This window comes from Homarus americanus, unplaced genomic scaffold, assembly GCF_018991925.1.
Source record: "Homarus americanus isolate GMGI-L3 unplaced genomic scaffold, GMGI_Hamer_2.0 scaffold37448, whole genome shotgun sequence".
Lineage (NCBI taxonomy): Eukaryota > Metazoa > Arthropoda > Malacostraca > Decapoda > Nephropidae > Homarus > Homarus americanus.
The window spans coordinates 1,182,297-1,201,525 of NW_024716097.1; the positions used below are offsets into that span (position 1 = coordinate 1,182,297).

Consider the following 19,229-nt stretch of genomic DNA (forward strand, 5'->3'; position numbering starts at 1 on the left):
GAAGGAGGCCACGAGGATGTTGAAAATTCCTCAAGGGGGGAAAGGAGTGAAAAAGGTTTAGAACCTCCAATGCGTGTATTTGGCCCTGGAACTGCCCGTCCCTGTGTCCATTTATTCAAGATTCTGTACGTCAGTGCGTCTGTCTACTGATATGATTTATGTACTGTACAGCCCTGTAAATGTATTCAACGCATATTATATCATTATGTCTAAATCAAATGTAAGTCTGTATATTTTCAGCCACCGGCTGTAACTCTATTAATAAACCGTTTATTATTATTATTAATATTATTATTATTATTAATATTATTATTATTATTATTATTATTATTATTATTATTATTATTATGTTGGATATATCAATTTAAGATGTGTGTGTGTGTGTGTGTTAATAATTTAAGACACCACAAAATAGGAATAATCGCCTAATTGAACCTTGAAACGCAACACGTTTAAGACATTTTTTTAATTACATCGTATATGGCTATATTTGATGTCCCATTTAAGGCATTGCTTACTACCATTAGCTAACCAAAGTATACCTGAATTAGGTTAGGTTAGGTAACTTAACGAGGACAAAGAATGGTAGCTAGTGATTTGTTTTGAAACTTATCATATAGAAGACAGCTAAGAGTCCCACTTGAGGTGAAGGACAAAGATGAGAGCTAGGGGTCCCACTTGAAGGTGAGTGGCAGAGAGAAAAGTGGATCATTTAATTTCGGATTTTTTATCCAGATCGTCCACGTCTTCTTCAGCAGGTCAAACAACCCTGTGTGAGAAGAAGGAAAACACGCCATGAAACATTACACACACACACACACACACACACACACACACACACACACACACACACACACACACACACACACACACACACACACACACACACACACACACTGAAACCCTAAACTTCCCTCATAACCTTGGGATCTTTCTTACCAAGGGCAATTGTCATGAAACTCTTGTCTGACGTCCTGAAGATTGGATGAGTGGGATCGTGAGTGTCTGAGAGCAAGTCTATCAGTAACTGTTGGGTGCGGGGAGCAGGACACTCTCTCTCCCTGGCGTGGCGTTGTTTACTGCTCTCTAACACAAGGGATCCCTCCTGTTCCGGAATGTCTAGGTGAAGGTATCTGTAAAAATAATGCGTTTATGGTTATTGTTGGTGGTGGTGATGATGACAGTGGTAGTGAAGGTAATGATGCTGGTAATGTTAATAATGATAATAATAATAGTAGTGAGTATTAAAAATGATTATCTTCACATTATTATTATCATTATCACAATTTAAAAACATTAAATTCACTACATTGTTTATACGACCCCGAGATGCACACAAGCTAGGAAGCGATCTTACGTGTTTGTGTGGAGGAGGTGATCCCCAGTGTTGAGGACCTGCACAGAGAACTGACTGCATCTGTCGCCGCGCCCCGTTGTTCCTACCTCCAGATTATGAAACGTGTGGCTTCCGTCTTCACTCATCATAGCTACATTAACACTGAACCCGTCAGCAGCACCCACACCCTCGTCCTTCAGGATAGTGTGGAGGGCAGCCATGTTCTCAGCAGACAGTAGTGCCCGGCACAGGAAGTGGCGGGCTGTTGGGTGATACAGTAGCGAGTGAATCATTATACTCTGAACAGTGTCGCTAAAAATGAAGTGAATCTCTCGATACCAGTGATTCATTTACTATCTAAACGCAGTGTAAACAAATGTTTCTCTCGTAGTCACTCGGCCACCAACCTATAGTCACTTCCCCATCTCGTTTACGTTCCAGAAAACTGAAAAAATTGGTAGTAACCTGACCGTGCAGACACAACATTATCAAGTAGCTACTACCCGCAGTGAACTTAACATGTCAATCCTCAGTACAATAGGTCGGTGGAAAGTAAACCTTTTCACATATCCGTTGAGACATTGTTACATAACTATTTGACAAATTTCATAACCGAATGACAGAACACATATCGAATGACAATCTAATATAACTGTTCGTTCATGCTAACGGAAGTGAGTGACATAAGTTATGAAGTTGACAGACGTGAACAATAAACCGACAGTCTACATATAGTTTGAGAATGTAACAATTGGAGAATGACATACCACCAACAGTTATTTTAGATTGTCATTCGATATGTGTTCTGTCATTCGGTTATGAAATTTGTCAAATAGTTATGTAACAATGTCTCAACGGATATGTGAAAAGGTGTATTATCTCTCATAGACTCACGTGTCTTGCCACTAAAGATATGTTGTGGGATGAGCACGTTGACGGAATAGACGATGCCGTGATGGTTGAAGCCCATACAGTACCCGGGGAGGTGGCCGGCGTAGCAGAAGGCGGTGAAGTGTTCCTCTCGGGTACCCCATCGCCCTTGCCCCTCCTCCTCCCTCACCTGAGCGCTCACAATGTAGCTGTGGTTCAATAACTCACCTGACGCGTCTTCTGTGTGACCCAGCAACACCTGATTATGTAAAGTTAATTTTATTACTCTGAATTAAAATCTTTCTGCTATCATCATCATCATCATCATCATCATCATTATCATCTGTCTTGCATTAAGGGAAGAAGGTATGGCAGCATGACATACTGTATACATCTTCAGTCGGGAACATTCTATTAAATTCTTCCTATATATCTCACACACTAAAACTTTCTTCCTGTATTTGTCCCAGACACCTTCACTACCACTGTATAGTCCTCTAATCTAATAATAATAATAATAATAATTAACGGTTTATTGAAAGAGCTTGGCAGCCAGAAGGCTGAAAATATACAGTTACATATTTGGGGAATGGGTTTCGAATTACAAATAATATACAAGTAACATAAGTGATACAAATAAGATATATAATAACTAGATGGGGAAAAACTCAAACTACAGTGCATTTCAACATAGTGACAGTGCAAGAAGTAGTATTTACTGGGAGCGAATACACTAGTTTATTACAAGTTATTGATAATTTTTACAATGGTTGGGACTGGGCTGTTCTTATAGCGATCAGTTCGTGCACGTATGGGCTCGATGCGGTTGTGGTGTCGAACAGCAATTCTCGGGCTAGGGATCTCAGGTGGTAGTAGGAGCCGGTGTCGAGGATGGTGTAGAAGCTTCTTACCAAATTTGCAGATGAGGTCGTGGTGATGGTCAGTGAGAGTCGAAAGGGTCAGTGTGTTGAGCGCTTCTTGATATGTGGAGTAGGAAGGGGAGAGAATAATCTTGCATGCCCTCTTTTGCACTTTTTCTAGGTGTTTACGTTGTGTGGCATTTAGGGAGGAAGACCAGGTAGGGGAGGCATAGGTGAGCTTGGGAAGTATGAATGTTGAGTAAACACTGAGGAGCTTGGGTGCAGGAACTCCGAGGGACTTGAGTCGGCGGAGGAGGTGGAGACGGAAACTGGAGGATTTGACAACTTCACTGACGTGTGGTTTCCAATTTAGTTTGTTGTCTATGGTGACGCCGAGGAGCTTCGTGGAATCTACAACCTGGAGTGTGTTCGGACCTAAAGTAATGGAAGGAGGTGGGACAATGTCGGAGGAGAGGTTGATGTGCATAACCATGGTCTTGGTATGGTTGATGGTGACATGGTTGTTGGTGGCCCAGTTTTGGAGACTGTTCAATAAATCCTGAAGGGCGGTATAGTCGGGAGCAGAATTGTTGACGCTGATCCCAATGGTGGAGTCGTCGACATATTTCCAGCGAGCAGGGGTTTCTCTTAGGGCATCATTGATGAGCATAAGGAAGCAGAGTGGTCCCATCTTGGTGCCTTGGGGGACGCCACAGGTGAGTGACTGAAAGGTGGAGACAGCCCCTCGGAAGCGTACAGCTTGGCGTCGGTCACTGAGGAAGTCTGTAAGCCATGGTATAAGACTTCTCCGAAGCCCGAGGTCAATAGCTTTGTTGATGATTATATTGTGGTCGACTAGGTCGAATGCTTTAGTGAAATCAATGAAGGCGACAGCTACAGACGTTTTTCGTTTCTCGAGATGGCGGTATATGTAATCGAGAAAGCTGACAAGACAGTGAGTGGTGGAGGAAGTTTTCATATTGCCAAATTGCTGAGGGTCTACGACTCCTGCAATATCAGCATAAGCCCAGTCGAACACAAAACTTTCACAGATTAGGCTGGGTATTGGGGTGATTGCAATAGGTCGTAGCTGATTTAAGGATTGTGGGCTGGTTGACTTGGGCACTGGTGATACATAAGAGGTCTTCCAGTCAGCTGGGCATCTGGCTTGACTGAGAGAAGCATTGATGATGGAGCATAGGGGTTTAGCAAGCTCTGGGGAGAACTCCTTGAAGAATTTCATTGGTAAGTCAATGGGGGTGGTAGAGCGTTTTAATTTTAGTTTGTCCAGGCGTTTTGCTACTTCAAATTCTTCTACTAAGTCAGTGGGAAGGGGGGCTGGTAGGTAAGCAGGGAGCGTCTGGCATATAGTAGCGAAATGGTTATTTGATTGCTCAGCTGCGTCACCATTAGTGAGATGGCTAAGGAAGGGGAGGGGGTGTGTCTTATTGTTTAGTCCACAGAGTTCTTTAAGCTTACCATACCATTGACTAATGTTGGTCTGCTTCAGGTGTTGTAACTTGGTTGGGTAGTGGGGCTTCTTTGCAGTGCGTATTTCGCGGATGACTCGGTTGCGAAGGGACTTGTCGCGGATGTGGTCATTGAGATGAAAGGCTCTGTCTCTCTGTTGCATAAGTCTTTTGATCCGAGGTGTGATCCAGGGCAAGTCAGCTGGGTGAGATCTGACGGACTTCTCGGGGAAGAAGTGGTGGTGAGCTTCCGTGGTGGTGTTGGTATAATTTATCCATTTGGTTTCCACGTCATCCACGCTAAGTACTTCTGTGTATATAAATGTGTGTGTGTGTATATTACTCAGTGTGTATACGTGTCTGCGTGTGTGTATACGTGTGTCTGTGTGTGTATAACTCAATGTGTATACGTGTGTGTGTATATACACGAGGTGTGTGTGTGTATAAGTACCTCATCCTCTAGATTTAAGCTGACGGAGGAGCAGCCGAAATCCACACCACCAGCAGGAGGAGAAGGTGGGTAGTCCTGATCACCCCTTCCCAAATCGATCAAACCGGAGGCACGATTCCGCTGAGGCATATGTAGGACCATTAGCTGTTGGGACGATGTTGACGAATAATAATAGAACAATGAATAAGGAAAAAATAAATGAAACTAATAAGGCCAATTATTATGTTAGAAGTGGAATTAATTGAATATTTTAAGGAAATTGGTGTAATTTATATGAGGAGAAAGGAAATTACTGTTTTTAGGGATGTAAAGAGTAAAGGACTATCAATTATATTATAGTTGATGTTTAATGAAATATAGATAAACTTTATATTACTGGTGAATTATAGACCAAGAAAGAACTCTCTATAATCTGGAGTGTACTAAATTCTAAACATTATTTGATGAACACTCTTGACTGGTGGTAAATTATACGGATTTAGTTATAGGCTTTGATTCACTTTCAAGAAATATTAAGTTAGAGATCACAATAGACACTTCATAAATTATAATCCTGTCCAAACACCCACCCATCCTCACTCCCTCCCTCACTCACTCAGGAAAGGCATTCATAGGTCTAACTAACGCAGCTGAGTGTACTACGCAATAAACTATCCCCAAGGCTATAAAATAAATAATAAATACAGACATAAAGAACTCACGTCATAGAAGGGAAGACGCGCGCCATCAGCTGTTCCTTGAAGTTCACGGATGTAGTGTGGAAAGTTTATCTGGAGGAGGGGGAGGGCATGGTTAGTTAGGTGTAAATATACAAGGGGGGCGTGGTGGAACCAGATGTAAACATTCAATACTTGATCATACTCACAAGGAGGCGTGGGAGGGCGTGGTGGAGCCAGATGTAAACATATTCACTATTTGATTTTACTAACAAGAGGGCGTGGTGGAGCCTGATGTAAACATATTCACTATTTGATTTTACTAACAAGAGGGCGTGGTGGAGCCTGATGTAAAGATATCCACTACTTTATAATAATTACAATCTATTCCTGATATGTATAATTCACTCGCCAACAATAACCACATAATATTGAACAGTGATGTAAAGCCAATTTCACCTGATGATTAAACACCCAAACGCTACTTGAGGGGGGGGGTAGATTAGGTTAACGTTAAAGTGGTTAAATTTTAGGTGAAATAAACTAGGGGATAATCTTCTAGTGATCCAGAATTTTGTATCCGATTTAAAATTCATCTCGAATGCCTAGTCAGTCACCCTGCGTATTTATTTTTTCTTGGGGGAAATTCTCACGCTTGCTCACTCGGGTTTGTTTGCATGATTTGTCGATTTAAACTGTTTACAACACCTGAATCAGAGTAATTTACCATATATTACATTACACCTTATAAGCAGGTTCGGTCATTACGCACGCTCACAGATCTCCATGAGCCTGTACTTACCGGAGTCACCTGTACATCTTGACTCAGTATATACCTGTAGCATGGCGAGAGTAGCGTTATAAGCTGCCTTGCCCTCCCCGCTACTGAACTTAGCCAGGAGAGCTGAGTGACTCTCCTTGATGGCAGAGAGGTAGTCCTCGATCAAGCAGCGAAAAGTATGACCCTGTAATGTTTTTGTTTTTAGTTTATAAGAGAGAAGAGCACAGTAAGATACGCCTCTTGCTTAGTACAGTATATAAACCAGGGTCGAATCCACAATAAAAGATCTAAGATGTGTCTCTCCTTAGATAGATAGATAGATAGATAGATAGACAGATAGATAGATATTCATATTATTGTGAATTGTGAATCTTTCCCAGTAATGAGTCACTATTTATGGTGGTTCTTAATATTTTGAGTTGACAATACACAAGAATCATGTAAGTGAAGGTACAGTACAGTACGCCCCTATTATGTAACATCGAACTATAAATTATAATACTGTTTACAATACAAAAATCAAGTTAGGATTTGTACGTTCCCTCAATCAAATGAAAAACTAAGAGTTAATGATGACCCTCATATGCGACGTGTATACCATAGCATAATGTGTACCTGTTCCTCTCTGAGCTGAATAAAATCGTCGGCCTTAGACATAATTATAATGTACCGAAAGTGGCCATAGGGCAGTTAACGTAAATAAAATCCATTGTTATAACCCCACATCACAAAGGACAAACAAATTATTAAAGTAAACATTTTGTACCTGTTTGTGTCTTAAACCTACGTAGTATCAGTAAATACGTGTGTATACTTACCACATCGTAACCCACTTGGTAATAGGTACCCCGGGTATGAATGATGGGTAGAGTGTTACGGCGTTCTCTGCTTATATTGGTCGCCATATTGGTTTTATTTGTTGTAATAGCCGTCTTGGTGGTGCTGGTGTTGATGGACTCTGTCTTTGCCGCTCGTGGTGTTGTATTGATTCAACGCTTACACGAGATCCAGGTTTAAGTGTCTCAGTTGGTCCAAAGTTCACACAAGGGCCAGTTTCAAGTTCTATCTCAGTCGGTTAAGTTGTAACTCAGATGGTTAAAGGTTTATACAATTGCCAATTTTAAGTTGTATCTCGGTTCAAAGCTCACACAGGGGCCAGGTTCAAGTTGTATCTCAAAGAGTTTAAGGCTTACACAATGGCCAGGTTTATGTTGTAACTCAGTAGGTTCACAGGTCACAAGAAATAACCATAGGCGCGACGACACTATACTTAATGGCAGTGCACATCACCTGTCGACGAAATAAATAAAATTAGAAAACAAATATTGTCAGGTTGAGGTTCTACATATTTCCTCAGTGTGAAATTTTGTTGGCATGGGTGATGTGACTGAGGTATGGGTGATGTGACTGAGGTATGGGTGATGTGACTGAGGTATGGGTGATGTGACTGAGGTATGGGTGATGTGACTGAGGTATGGGTGATGTGACTGAGGTATGGGTGATGTGAATGAAGTATGGGTGATGTGACTGAGGCATGGGTGGTGTGAATGAAGTATGGGTGATGTGACTGAGGCATGGGTGGTGTTAATGAAGTATGGGTGATGTGACTGAGGCATGGGTGGTGTGAATGAAGTATGGGTGATGTGACTGAGGCATGGGTGGTGTGAATGAAGTATGGGTGATGTGACTGAGGCATGGGTGGTGTGAATGAAGTATGGGTGATGTGACTGAGGCATGGGTGGTGTGAATGAAGTATGGGTGATGTGACTGAGGCATGGGTGGTGTTAATGAAGTATGGGTGGTATGATTGAGGCATGGGTGGTGTAACCGCCAATCAGACGGTTAGAGGGTGAATAATACTTCTCACGTCGTACACGAACATTATAATTCGGTCAAACCTGTTGAATACAATTCATTTAGTATTTCAAATAAGTCATACATAGGCACTCTTACATTGTAATAAACATGACATGAGTTACAGCCTAACATAACATTTGTTTATGTCATCATAATTATGTACCGCTTGCGGTAACAGGTGGTATGATTGAGGCATGGGTGGTGTGACTGAGACATGGGTGGTGTGAGGCATGGGTGGTGTGATTGAGGCATGGGTGGTGTGATTGAGGCATGGGTGGTGTGATTGAGGCATGGGTGGTGTGACACAAAGGACTAAGGAGAGGGACACACAGGACTAGATAGGGGGCGTCCCAGACCTCCTGACTCCCTGGGGGCGCCTGCCGCACCCTAGACTGCCCCAAACTTCGGACGACGTCGCCCCCTTTCTCTTAAGCTCCTCGTGTGTGTTGGTGTGGGGATTAGTGGATGACATCATTATGGCCTGACCTCATGTTTAATAAGGTCACCCTGTATATTTAAGCCTCTCTCTGTCCATGTAATCCAGTTGCCTCTGAAGATGTCTTGAATAAAGACGAAAGCTAAGGTGCTCCGTTGTTTCCCTGTTCCCCCGTGTGATTTTATCTTTTTTTACTTTTACTTTTATCCTCTTCGCCACTGATCGGCTTGTTAGCCGCTTGGGCGATCGGTCACGTCTCTGATTACTTTTCCTTTCCATTTATCTTTTTCACCAAAAGATCGGCTCGCGAGCCGCCCGGGCGATCGGTCACGTCTGTCACGCACTGTTGGCAAATACTGGGCATGCACCGGCTCCTGAATGTACCTGAACCCGCTCCAGTGTTGGTCAAGTCTTGTCTTGAAAGAGCTCACACTCGGTGCCGTCACAACACTCTCTGGTAGATTGTTCCAAGAGTTTACAACTCTCACTCCGAAAAAGTTTGCCCTCACGGTTTTCTGGACTTGCGGCTTCTTCAATCTTGAGCTGTGACCCCTTGTCTTATCCACGTTTTCATTGTGGAGCTACTGTACATGGAAGAAAAAAAAAAAAAAAAAAAAAAATATATATATATATATATATATATGAATCGGCTGCTTGTCCAATTAACCAGTCCGTTCACACATATTTATATTTGGGTTTTAAGTAACGAAACCCAAACGGTAGTTCCTTTGTTTTATTATAAAAGGTTACCTATGTTATGAACAATGTTGAATTTGGATGATACTGCCCGGTAATAACAGAACAGGAACATTATTGCCAGAATTAACAGAATAGAGGGAATCGTAAGACTTGGTAGAGCAAATTCCCGTGACAGGTAAAATGGCAAGTTATTATTCAAATCAGCAAAATGTGTCTCGTTCAAGAAGCTAACACTTTTAATTTCTCTGATACTATTTGAATATCCTTGATAGTGAAATTCATTATAGGAAGTGGAATTAAAGCAGACTTGAGTTTTCGATTTAACGCAAAATGCTGAGTAGGCAAGGTCCGTAATGTACTACAAGTGATTTCACAGTAATCAGGAGCCTTGTAATGCCCTTTCACAACTAGCTGCTTAATACCATTTTGGCATTTTAAAATTACAGTAGTGAGATTTGGAAAGAACAAATACTGCACATTGTGAAGGTGAGCGTGGAACACAGTCTTTAGACTAACTGGCCTATAACTGCATTGCGCTAACGCTGTGCGTACATTTGGTTGTATGACTGCCAATTCACATATTCCATCTGCAGCAGGAATAAATGCAAACAATGTAGGCTGGACATACGTGTAGGTGTAGATAAGACGACTTACACCGTGACAGTACCTCAGAATCCTCTATTGATAACAATGAATATTCTTCATCTACTAAGAAAAGTTCTTTAGGCCTATCTAGGGTATACAGTGTGTCGATCACAAACCAGGGGAAGGGTTCTAAATGCCATGCATTAAACTCATGTTGCCCTCGCATAGGAATGTGGATCAGAATTGCATTGTGCGTGAGGGTTGACTCCAACAGTGGGTAATGATATTGAACCTCATTGTCATTGAAAATAGGAGTTAAATGATACTGCAACTTGGCTATTTTTAAAGCTTCAAGAAGCGTCTGCACAGGCACAAGCTTCGCGTCCACACGTCCTATCCCGGCATCTACAATGCTGTCTATTAGTTCATTTTTAGAGGTTACTATTTTATGAACTGAAATTTCAGCAGCATGCAAATATTCTGTGAAGTAAAGGAGCCATTCTAACGTCGGGATTGCTTTCTGTAACTTAGTAACAATCCTCGAAACTTGGTTAGACTCCATTATGATTGCATTAACCTTTGATTCTAGAGCAGTAATCGCGTGAAAGGTTTGAGAAATAACACGATTCTGTTGAGATACAGCTTGAACGACAACGTTCATGAAACTATTGTCGAATTCATCGAAGCTGTGCTGAGACCATGAAGAATGTCCAATGCTGATTGTAGTTGGCCGTCGACGTTTTCCATCTGACGCGAAAGTACGAGTTAACTTCTACTCGCAGAACGTAGTTTCATACAATAGTCATTTGGGACATTTTGCTTCTGAACAGTCTGTAAGGATGTATCAATCACATTATCATCAACTTGAGGTAAGACATTTATCTGGGTCTTCTTCAGACGATCCGCGTGCACGACATCTGCGATCTGTGCATTAGGCTTCCATATTTTGAATTTGTTGCCTGCTTCTTTTGAGATTATGCGGAATGGACCAGAAAATTTCGCCGAAAGTTTGGAGTTCCTTTCAGGTACCTGTAACATAACAGCGTCCCCAACGTTCAGTGCGATAGGTTTAGCATGTTTATGTTGTTTGATGATCATTTCGGCGCGTGACGCCGCTAGCTGTGATCGTACTTGGTTATGAATTTCTGTAAAGACATGAATTTGTTTTGCCGCAAAATCATCCGTATTATATACCGGGTATGGCGCCTCTGTAAGGATGTCGTAAGGCAGACGTTTATATGTGCCATAGACAATATAGTAGGGTGTTTTGCCCGTAGAGCTATTAACTGACCCATTAATCGACGCTGCAACCTGCGGTAACCAATCCTCCCATGCGTATTGAAAACCATTAACGATTGGACGCAGTATTTCTAGGATTTTACGATTGGTTCTTCAACAAGGCCATTAGCCTGTGGATGATAAGCTGTCACAAAAGTTTGTGTAATTCCATATTGTAAACATATATGCTCTATTAGCTCATTCTTGAACTCTGTTCCATTATCAGAGAGTAGAACTTTAGGCGTAGTATATGGACATATGAGATTCATCACTAATGCATAGGCTACTGCTTCGGCCGTTTTGCTTTTTAGTGGGACCAAGACCACGAACCTGGAAAAATGATCCACACACACTAAGACGTATCCTGATCCCTGATGACTCATTGGGAGTTGTAACACATCAACAGCGACTGTGTCAAACGGACGGTCTGGTGTAGGATATTGTAGAATCGGGGCAGGTGATCCTGTCGATCTTTTATGTTGAGCACATGCCAAACAATTAGCTATGTGTAATTCTATGTCTTTCTTCATAGTGTTCCAGAAATACTTCTTTCGTAAATCCGCTAAGCATTTATCACGACCTTGGTGACCTGCTTGTGGGACATCGTGGAACAATGTCATTACTGCTTTGCACAACGTGTCAGGTACGACTATTTGAGACACATTACCCTCAGGAGATTTTCTCGTCCTATTGAGTATGTTATGTCGTAATTCAAACTGACTTAAGGGAAGAAATAACTTGGGGAGTTTAACATCCTCGCCCGATTCGAGAGCAAAAATAACAGCTGACCAATATGGGTCGCGTCGTTGCTCATCTTCCAGCTGCGAAAGAGTGAATGTTGATACAGGCATAACTGGTGCTATATTTCTTGACAGAGCGTCGGCGACAACATTCGCCCTCCCAGGTAAATACCTAAATTCGGGGTCAAACTCTTGAATTGTCAGATACCAGCGTGCTAATCTGCCTGATAAGTTTCTGCCATGGAACAGTTCGGTGACTGCCGCATGATCAGTAAAAACAGTTATCTTGTAGCCAAAGATAATGTCTTTGAACTTCTTAAGTGCCCACACAACGGCTAACGTTTCTAAATGCGTCACCGAATAACGTGTTTCAGCATCGATTAGTTTGCGATTTGCAAATGCTATCACTCTAAACTTCCCACGCGTGTCCTCTTGCATGAGCACTGCTCCGACTCCAATTCCGGGAGCGTCAGTACAGAGAGTGAAAGGTTGAGTGTAGTCTGGGAATGCTAGAACCGGGGCATTGGTTAGCGCTGTCTTCAATGCCGTAATACTTTCCTCGTGTTCAGCATCCTATATAAACACTGCATCTTTTTTGAGCAACCTCGTTCGGGGCGATGCTAATGTTGCATAGTCCTTGATAAAGGAACGATTATAACCAGATAATCCGAGAAGGCTACGCACATGATCATTTGAGGTAGGACGCGGGAACTGAGATACAGCTTTGACTTTATCATTAACTGTGTGTATGCCCTCACCGTCAACTACATGACCAAGGAAATGGATTCTGGATTTTAAAAACTCGCACTTTGAGAGTTTTATTTTGAGTCCTGCTGTGGAAAGTTTGGCCAAAACTTCACGCAGTTTTATCAGATGGGAATCGACGTCCTTACTGACTACTATTAGATCATCCAAATAAGCGCAGACTGTGTTACCAATTAGTCCGGCAAACAGGGTGTTGATCATTCTTTGAAATGTTAGTGGGGCATTTCTGAGACCAAATGGCATTCGTAGAAACTCAAAGTGGCCTAGAGGCGTGCTAAATGCCGTGATTTCTCGTGATTTTTCATCGAGTGGTATTTGCCAATACCCACTAAGCAAATCTAAGTTGCTAAATACCGCATTATCCTTGCCTAAGGATTGCAATATGTTACTCAAGATAGGCATTGGGTACCTATCAGGGATTGTTTGATTATTTACGCGCCTGAAATCTATGACAGGGCGCCATCCACCATCCTTTTTCGGGACGAGGAATAATGGGCTATTAAAGGGGGATTTTGAGTGTCTAATGACATTCTCATCTAACATACCCTGTACCATATCTTGCACTACAGCGCGCTGGCTATGAGGTAGTCTATAAGCTGGTACGTAAATAGGGTTGGTTCCTTCCTTTAACGCTATATGATGGGATGTTAAATCTGTCTGACCTAGCGTTTCCCCTGGCAAGGCTACTATTTCTGTAGTCGGCAAGCAGCTCTAACAGGCGTGTCTTGCCCTGAGGATGATCGATCACCTTAACATGTGGCGCTATTTGATCTATCCTGGCCAGTCGAGTCTGTTGGCAATTCGCAACAATACCTCGAATTAGGAATTTATTTGGTTGCACTTCGACATTGCTGTGATATCTAGAAAATCACACACATAACATCCTTTCTTTAATTTCTTGATAATGTGAAATTGCTCCCGCAATCCCGTAGACTTGTGTGTGTGTGTCACAGTAGACACAGCTGATTCCAAGGTCCGGTGATTGGGTCAATGCTCACAAAAATCCTGAGTACAGCAAACCGCCGCTAATTGTTACACAACGTCATCCACAACACCATACCTCAGAATGCTGAGACCATCTCTCAGACCGGATGTGTCATCATCACTAGGGTGGGTGCTGGGTGCTGGTAACTGGGGGTTGTTCACGCCATACGAAAGAATTTTGTTGACAGGATGTTGATTGATGAACAGTCACAACAACTGCAGTCACGTCCTGTCACACCCTGGGCAGTGAACGAATCATTTGCAGAAACTAATGTTCACTTTAGCTCACAGGATTTTTGTTTTTGGTGAATTCCTCATTCTGGTAATGGAGAGTACTCTTCAACATTACAGGTACTATCTTCCAACTCTTGCTGCTGTAATCACGCTGGGAAGGTGTGTGGTTGAGGTCGAGATATATCTCTGACGCATGATCCGCCTTCCTCTTAATAGGATTGGTAGACAACACTTTCGTCCTAGCGGTGAGCATAGGTTCAGAATGACTCATTGCTGTGTAGGAAACACCTTTAAACGTAACACTATTATTACGTGGATGAACATCTATCATGTTCTTTCGAAGAGTTGGTAGACCAAGTAACCCGTCAGCTGGCAAATTGAACTGCTGAACTATATAAAAGTCCGCGTAGAAGGGCGTACCACGTCTTGAGAATCTGAGTGGTAACGTCACCATTCCTTTGATGCTCAGCTGAGTACCTGAAACTCCTTCGAGCTCAGCGTTACTAGGCCTCCATTTGAATTTGCGGTGAGGGAATTTACGTTGTAACTCGTGATATGATGTCAAGGCCAATACATTAGCGCAAGCACCTGTGTCTATATCAAGAGCCAATCTGGTATTATCCACTCTCACCGGTACTGACAACACTTCCACTTTTCTAAGCGCCGCTATAGAAGTGCTGTAAGGAGGGGCGGGAATTTCCCTATCTATCCCTCTCCTTGGTGTAGTGTGCGCTGGTCTTCCCCCGATGACTTGTCCTGGGGACGTTTCTGCTTGCGCCTATACGACACCTCCGTTTCACTTAGGTCCACTCCCCTAGCTTTTATTAGTATATCGCACTCATGTGAACTATGAGATGTCGATTTGTGAAGAGCGCACCATTTGCGCGCTGTCTGGGTAGGAGGAGGAGGTGCTGCTTTAGCTACCTCTCTGTTTGACCTTGAGAATGGCTTTGCACCGGGTGTGGCTTTATTTGCACTATTACCTCGGAGCTGAAAACAATCTTCCATTACGTGGCCACGTTTATTACAATGTGCGCATCGTAACGATGTTTTCTGTTTATATGTTAGGCGGGGAGGAGCGATCGGAGCTAAGTGTGTCGCATAAGGAGTCTGGGAGTGAGGCATCTGTGGCATCTGAGACTGCTGGGGTTGTGGTGACGTCACTGAGGGTTGCGCCAGTAAGGGGCCCGTAGCCTGGGGACAGAGCTTGTTTGCGTATTCCACCATATCCAAGGGTGGTTCATACTGTACTTCCTGTGCCCGGCTATATAAGGGAACACGGACGGAAAGAAGAAAACTTATTAGTTCTATCAATATTTCCACATTTTCTGGCGGCATATCACCCTATGAGTTGTACCAGCCTGATGACCGGAAGGTCGCTTGCATGTCCTGGCGAACCTCGCCCGCGATGTCAACAGCGTCAACGGGTGTTTCGTTTCGTATACCTGGAATACAGCGATCCAACCATCTGAAGATCCATTGCAGTTGGCCCAGCTGTGACCTACCCCCAAAAATCCCAATTAGCGTTCTCTTGAACTTTTCATAGTCAGGGCTTTGTAAACCAAACGCATTTAAACGACTGCCTGCATAGGAACCCTGCGTTATATGGGAACGTACATATGCTTTCTTATCTTCGTCAGTCGTTATGTGACTATTGCGCATGCTATCTTCACATGCACGAATAAAATGTGCGACCCTATAATCGTCTTGTCCCGTGAAATTTCGAACATAATCACCGCGCTGCATGATATTAATGACATTATCAGCTTTAGGTGTGGTATTAGTAATGGTGTGAGGGTTAGACGAAGCCATTTTAGTGTTAGTATTAAGCAAATTAGTATTCTTACTCTTAACAGAAGGCTGGGTTAATAAGGTTGTTACCGATTTAGCAACAGACACACCATCACCTGTAACAGGGGTAACTGCTTTAGTATACTTAGGTGAGGTACTATAGTGATTACCAGACCGTAGGGTACGACGGTTTAAGTCGTCAAATGATTCGTCTATAACTTTCTCACTACTTCCTACCGACTCATTTAACTGTGTTCCATACTCAAAATCTATGTCAGTCTGGGCTTGATCATCGATGAGTTGGTTATCAGCAAATAGTTGCGCTAGGCGTTCGATTTCATCTACATTAGACATGGGAAACTTAGAAATTATCTATTAGCCCCCTTGGGTCAATGAATACTTAACAGTAAGTAGATCACTTGCCTCTCATTTACAAGACAAATGAATATGTTTTGTAGTTAATTATTAAACTATCAATAAGTAGACAGACACTTACAAACTACTGTAAATTATAGGATTTCAATACATTAATCTTACATTCGACACTTTATCATTGAAATAATCCTATCCGACGAACCTATTGGTGTGAAGATATCTCTCGAACGTGTTCATGTGTGTAAAACTATGTAATTTAAATACCTATTTATACAGAGTAGTACGTCTGTATAGAAAATGTGATCCTTCAAGAGTTCTGAGTGGAGTGGTGGGTGTTGCCTCTTCCTAGGATGCGTGCGCCGCTGCTGGTTTCCTTGGCAACGAGATGACGCTTCTGCTTTGGTGAGAGACGAGTCCACTTGATTTAGGTGAGTTCCTCCTCCGGTGATCAGAAAACAGATGATTGGTTATCACACTGGTCGTTCGCTGGCGAAAACTGCCGTGTGCCAATTCTTCACAGACCACGTATATATGGAGATCTGTATGATGACACCGGAATTCGTAATTCGCGCTGACGACACAACAATACTGCTCAGCTGCTAGTGAAATACCAATTGAATTCCAGGTTACGAAACTGTTGTTCAACACTGCAACACTGTAATGTCTAGGGAATGCTGAGTGGAGTCTATCTCAACCGGCTCAATCTGGATATGTACCAACAGGCTGTAATATTTGTATATTACGAATTCTGCACGTATTTGTATGTGACAGAGATAAGGAGCGCTCACTACATATCGTCTCAATACGGGATATAGTTTTAAACACTCGGATTATGTAACGCGTCACTGCTGTGTGGTTTCTTGTTTTTCACAAGACACAGACGGATGATACGACTACCAGTTTGAAGAATCCGTACACACCGCTTGCCACCTATATGAATCGGCTGCTTGTCCAATTAACCAGTCCGTTCACACATATTTATATTTGGGTTTTAAGTAACGAAACCCAAACGGTAGTTCCTTTGTTTTATTATAAAAGGTTGTATATATAATTCCTGAGTGTATATCAACCGTAAGTCTCACTGTCTAGGAGTGAATGAGAAAGGGACGGCGTTTATGTATGATAAACGTTTGGTCACGTCCTTTCGATATGAGTTGAGGTGAGCTACTGAAGCTAAGGGGCATCGCAGTGCGTGCTTACAGATATGCTGAGCTGTGGGTCTCGCCCTCTTGGGTAAGTTGCCCGCTCACGTGTCAATCTCATGTCTTACTCATAGACAGTGGAAAGTTACAGGGTGGTGAATCTGAATATAATATCAGATGTATTGACCCATTTATATAATACGTTCTGTTGATGAGACAGGGGCCTATTACATATATATATATATTATATATATATATATATATATATATATATAATATATATATATATATATATATATATATATATATATATATATGTGTGTGTGTGTGTGTGTGTGTGGAAAATGGATTTGGGGAATTTTGATTCAATCTAGGAAATTTTCAACCTTAGTCCAGGGAATTCTTCATCTGAACTTGTGGGAACACTGGGGAGGGAGCAGACACTGCCATTTAATCACAGTGAGGATTAAGGAGTGCAGTTGGGTTGGTTGTCGCTTGCGCCCACTATTCTTCATATTAACGGTGTTTTACTTCCGATTCAGACCGTCAGCGGTTCGGTAATTGTGGAGGAGGGGTGTTTTTAGACAGTTTTGTACGCTGATTACTTTCGGTTCTATTATTTTCTTGGGCAAATGCTTAGTTTTCTATATATAGAGTTAACGTTCACATTCCCACAGTCGCGTCATCGTGTGGTGGCAGATGTAAACAATGCGGTCCGACTAATTACCCAAATGTAGCCAAATATAGCCTTAATGAAGTCAAATAATGGTCCTAGATGAATAAGTCGGACTGCTAATCACTTCTCGACTAGTATTTGGTGTCAGAAAGTCACAAAAAATTGGTAAACTTAATTTAATCTGAGTTAATAGATCGAGTGCATGTACCTAACCCAACCTAACCTCGACTAGTATTTGGTGTCACGAAGTCACAAAAAGTTGGTAAACTTAAATTTAATCAGAGTTAATAGATCAAGTGCATGTACCTAACCTAATCTAATCTAATCTAATCTAATCTAACCTAATCTAACCTAACCTAACCCAACCTAACCTAACCGATCGAGGTGTATAAATGGAAGTCAGGGCTAAACAAAGGTGATACAACAAAGGTACTCAAACCATCCAACCAGGAGCAAACTTGTAGCTATGGTTTTAAATTAGAAAAATTTAGATTTAGGCACGAGATAGGTAAACATTGGTTTGGAAATAGATGAGTGGAACAAGTTACCAAACATCATTAACTCCTCCATTCTTATTCTTTTTCTTGTTCTCTCTATGATATTTGTAACCATTGTGTGTCACATGCTAATTTTTGCTTCCCCAAGTGCAAAAATTATGAGATCAACACAGAAATGTTAACCCTTAAATTATCAGAATATGAGCAAGATAGTTTAAATACTAAAGAACTGTAGTGACTCGAAGCATCTATGTCCGCCAGCCAATCTGCCCTCATTTGCAAAGTTGAACAGGCTACAGTACAGAAGGTAACTTATCCCAGAATCATTATTAAAACTTCAAAATATTCATTGCAATTATTTTAGTGGCTCCATTTGAATTTAATTTTTATTTCATGCAATAATTCAGTACAAAATCAGTTTGTGTACTATCTACGTAACTTTTCTCTGTACATAAGCAGCTTTATTTTTCATTTGACAGGGTATGGCACAAGTCTTTGCTATCTAAACTTCCCTCTTATGGTTTCTCTCCCCCACTTTGTTCTCTAATTTCTAGCTTCCTTGAGAACCGATCCATGGCAGTTGTTGTCGAGGGATCGATATCTCGCTCTTTTTCTACCAATAGTGGTGTCCCACAGGGTTCTGTTTTTTCACCTTCTCTCATCCTTCTTTTTATCAATGGTTTACTGCACACTACTACTAATTCTATCCATTCTTATGCTGATGATTCTACTCTTCACTCTTCTTCA

General features: G+C 41.9%; 1 protein-coding gene and 1 long non-coding RNA gene across 5 annotated transcripts in view; one reads left to right on the top strand and one right to left on the bottom strand.

The window, feature by feature from the left end:
- The window catches only part of LOC121858034, a 38,398-nt gene that overhangs the window by 11,581 nt on the left and 7,588 nt on the right, over positions 1–19,229 (top strand). The gene's annotated exons all lie outside the window — the stretch shown is intronic.
- LOC121858032 lies at positions 452–17,271 on the bottom strand. 4 transcript variants are annotated; one of them, XM_042354273.1, is made up of 9 exons: positions 17,250–17,271; positions 7,242–7,713; positions 6,479–6,607; positions 5,688–5,756; positions 4,987–5,130; positions 2,231–2,465; positions 1,358–1,598; positions 940–1,133; positions 452–769 (listed from the first exon to the last, which is right to left on the bottom strand). In XM_042354273.1, the coding sequence occupies exons 2-9, from the start codon at positions 7,326–7,328 to the stop codon at positions 666–668; spliced, it is 1,203 nt and encodes a 400-aa protein (XP_042210207.1). In that variant the 5' UTR covers positions 7,329–7,713; positions 17,250–17,271; the 3' UTR covers positions 452–665. The 4 variants fall into 4 exon arrangements, with proteins under 4 accessions (XP_042210207.1, XP_042210205.1, XP_042210206.1 ...); XM_042354271.1 differs by lacking the exon at positions 17,250–17,271 and adding an exon at positions 16,432–16,492; XM_042354272.1 differs by lacking the exon at positions 17,250–17,271 and adding an exon at positions 9,101–9,123.

Coding starts and splice junctions, on each gene's coding strand:
- LOC121858032 (XM_042354273.1), bottom strand. CDS start 7,328: ATGGCGACCAATATAAGCAGAGAACGCCGTAACACTCTACCCATCATT. Junction 1,134..1,357: donor CACCTCCTCCACACAAACAC/GTAAGATCGCTT, acceptor TTATTTTTACAG/ATACCTTCACCTAGACATTC. Junction 770..939: donor TTTCATGACAATTGCCCTTG/GTAAGAAAGATC, acceptor CTTCTCACACAG/GGTTGTTTGACCTGCTGAAG.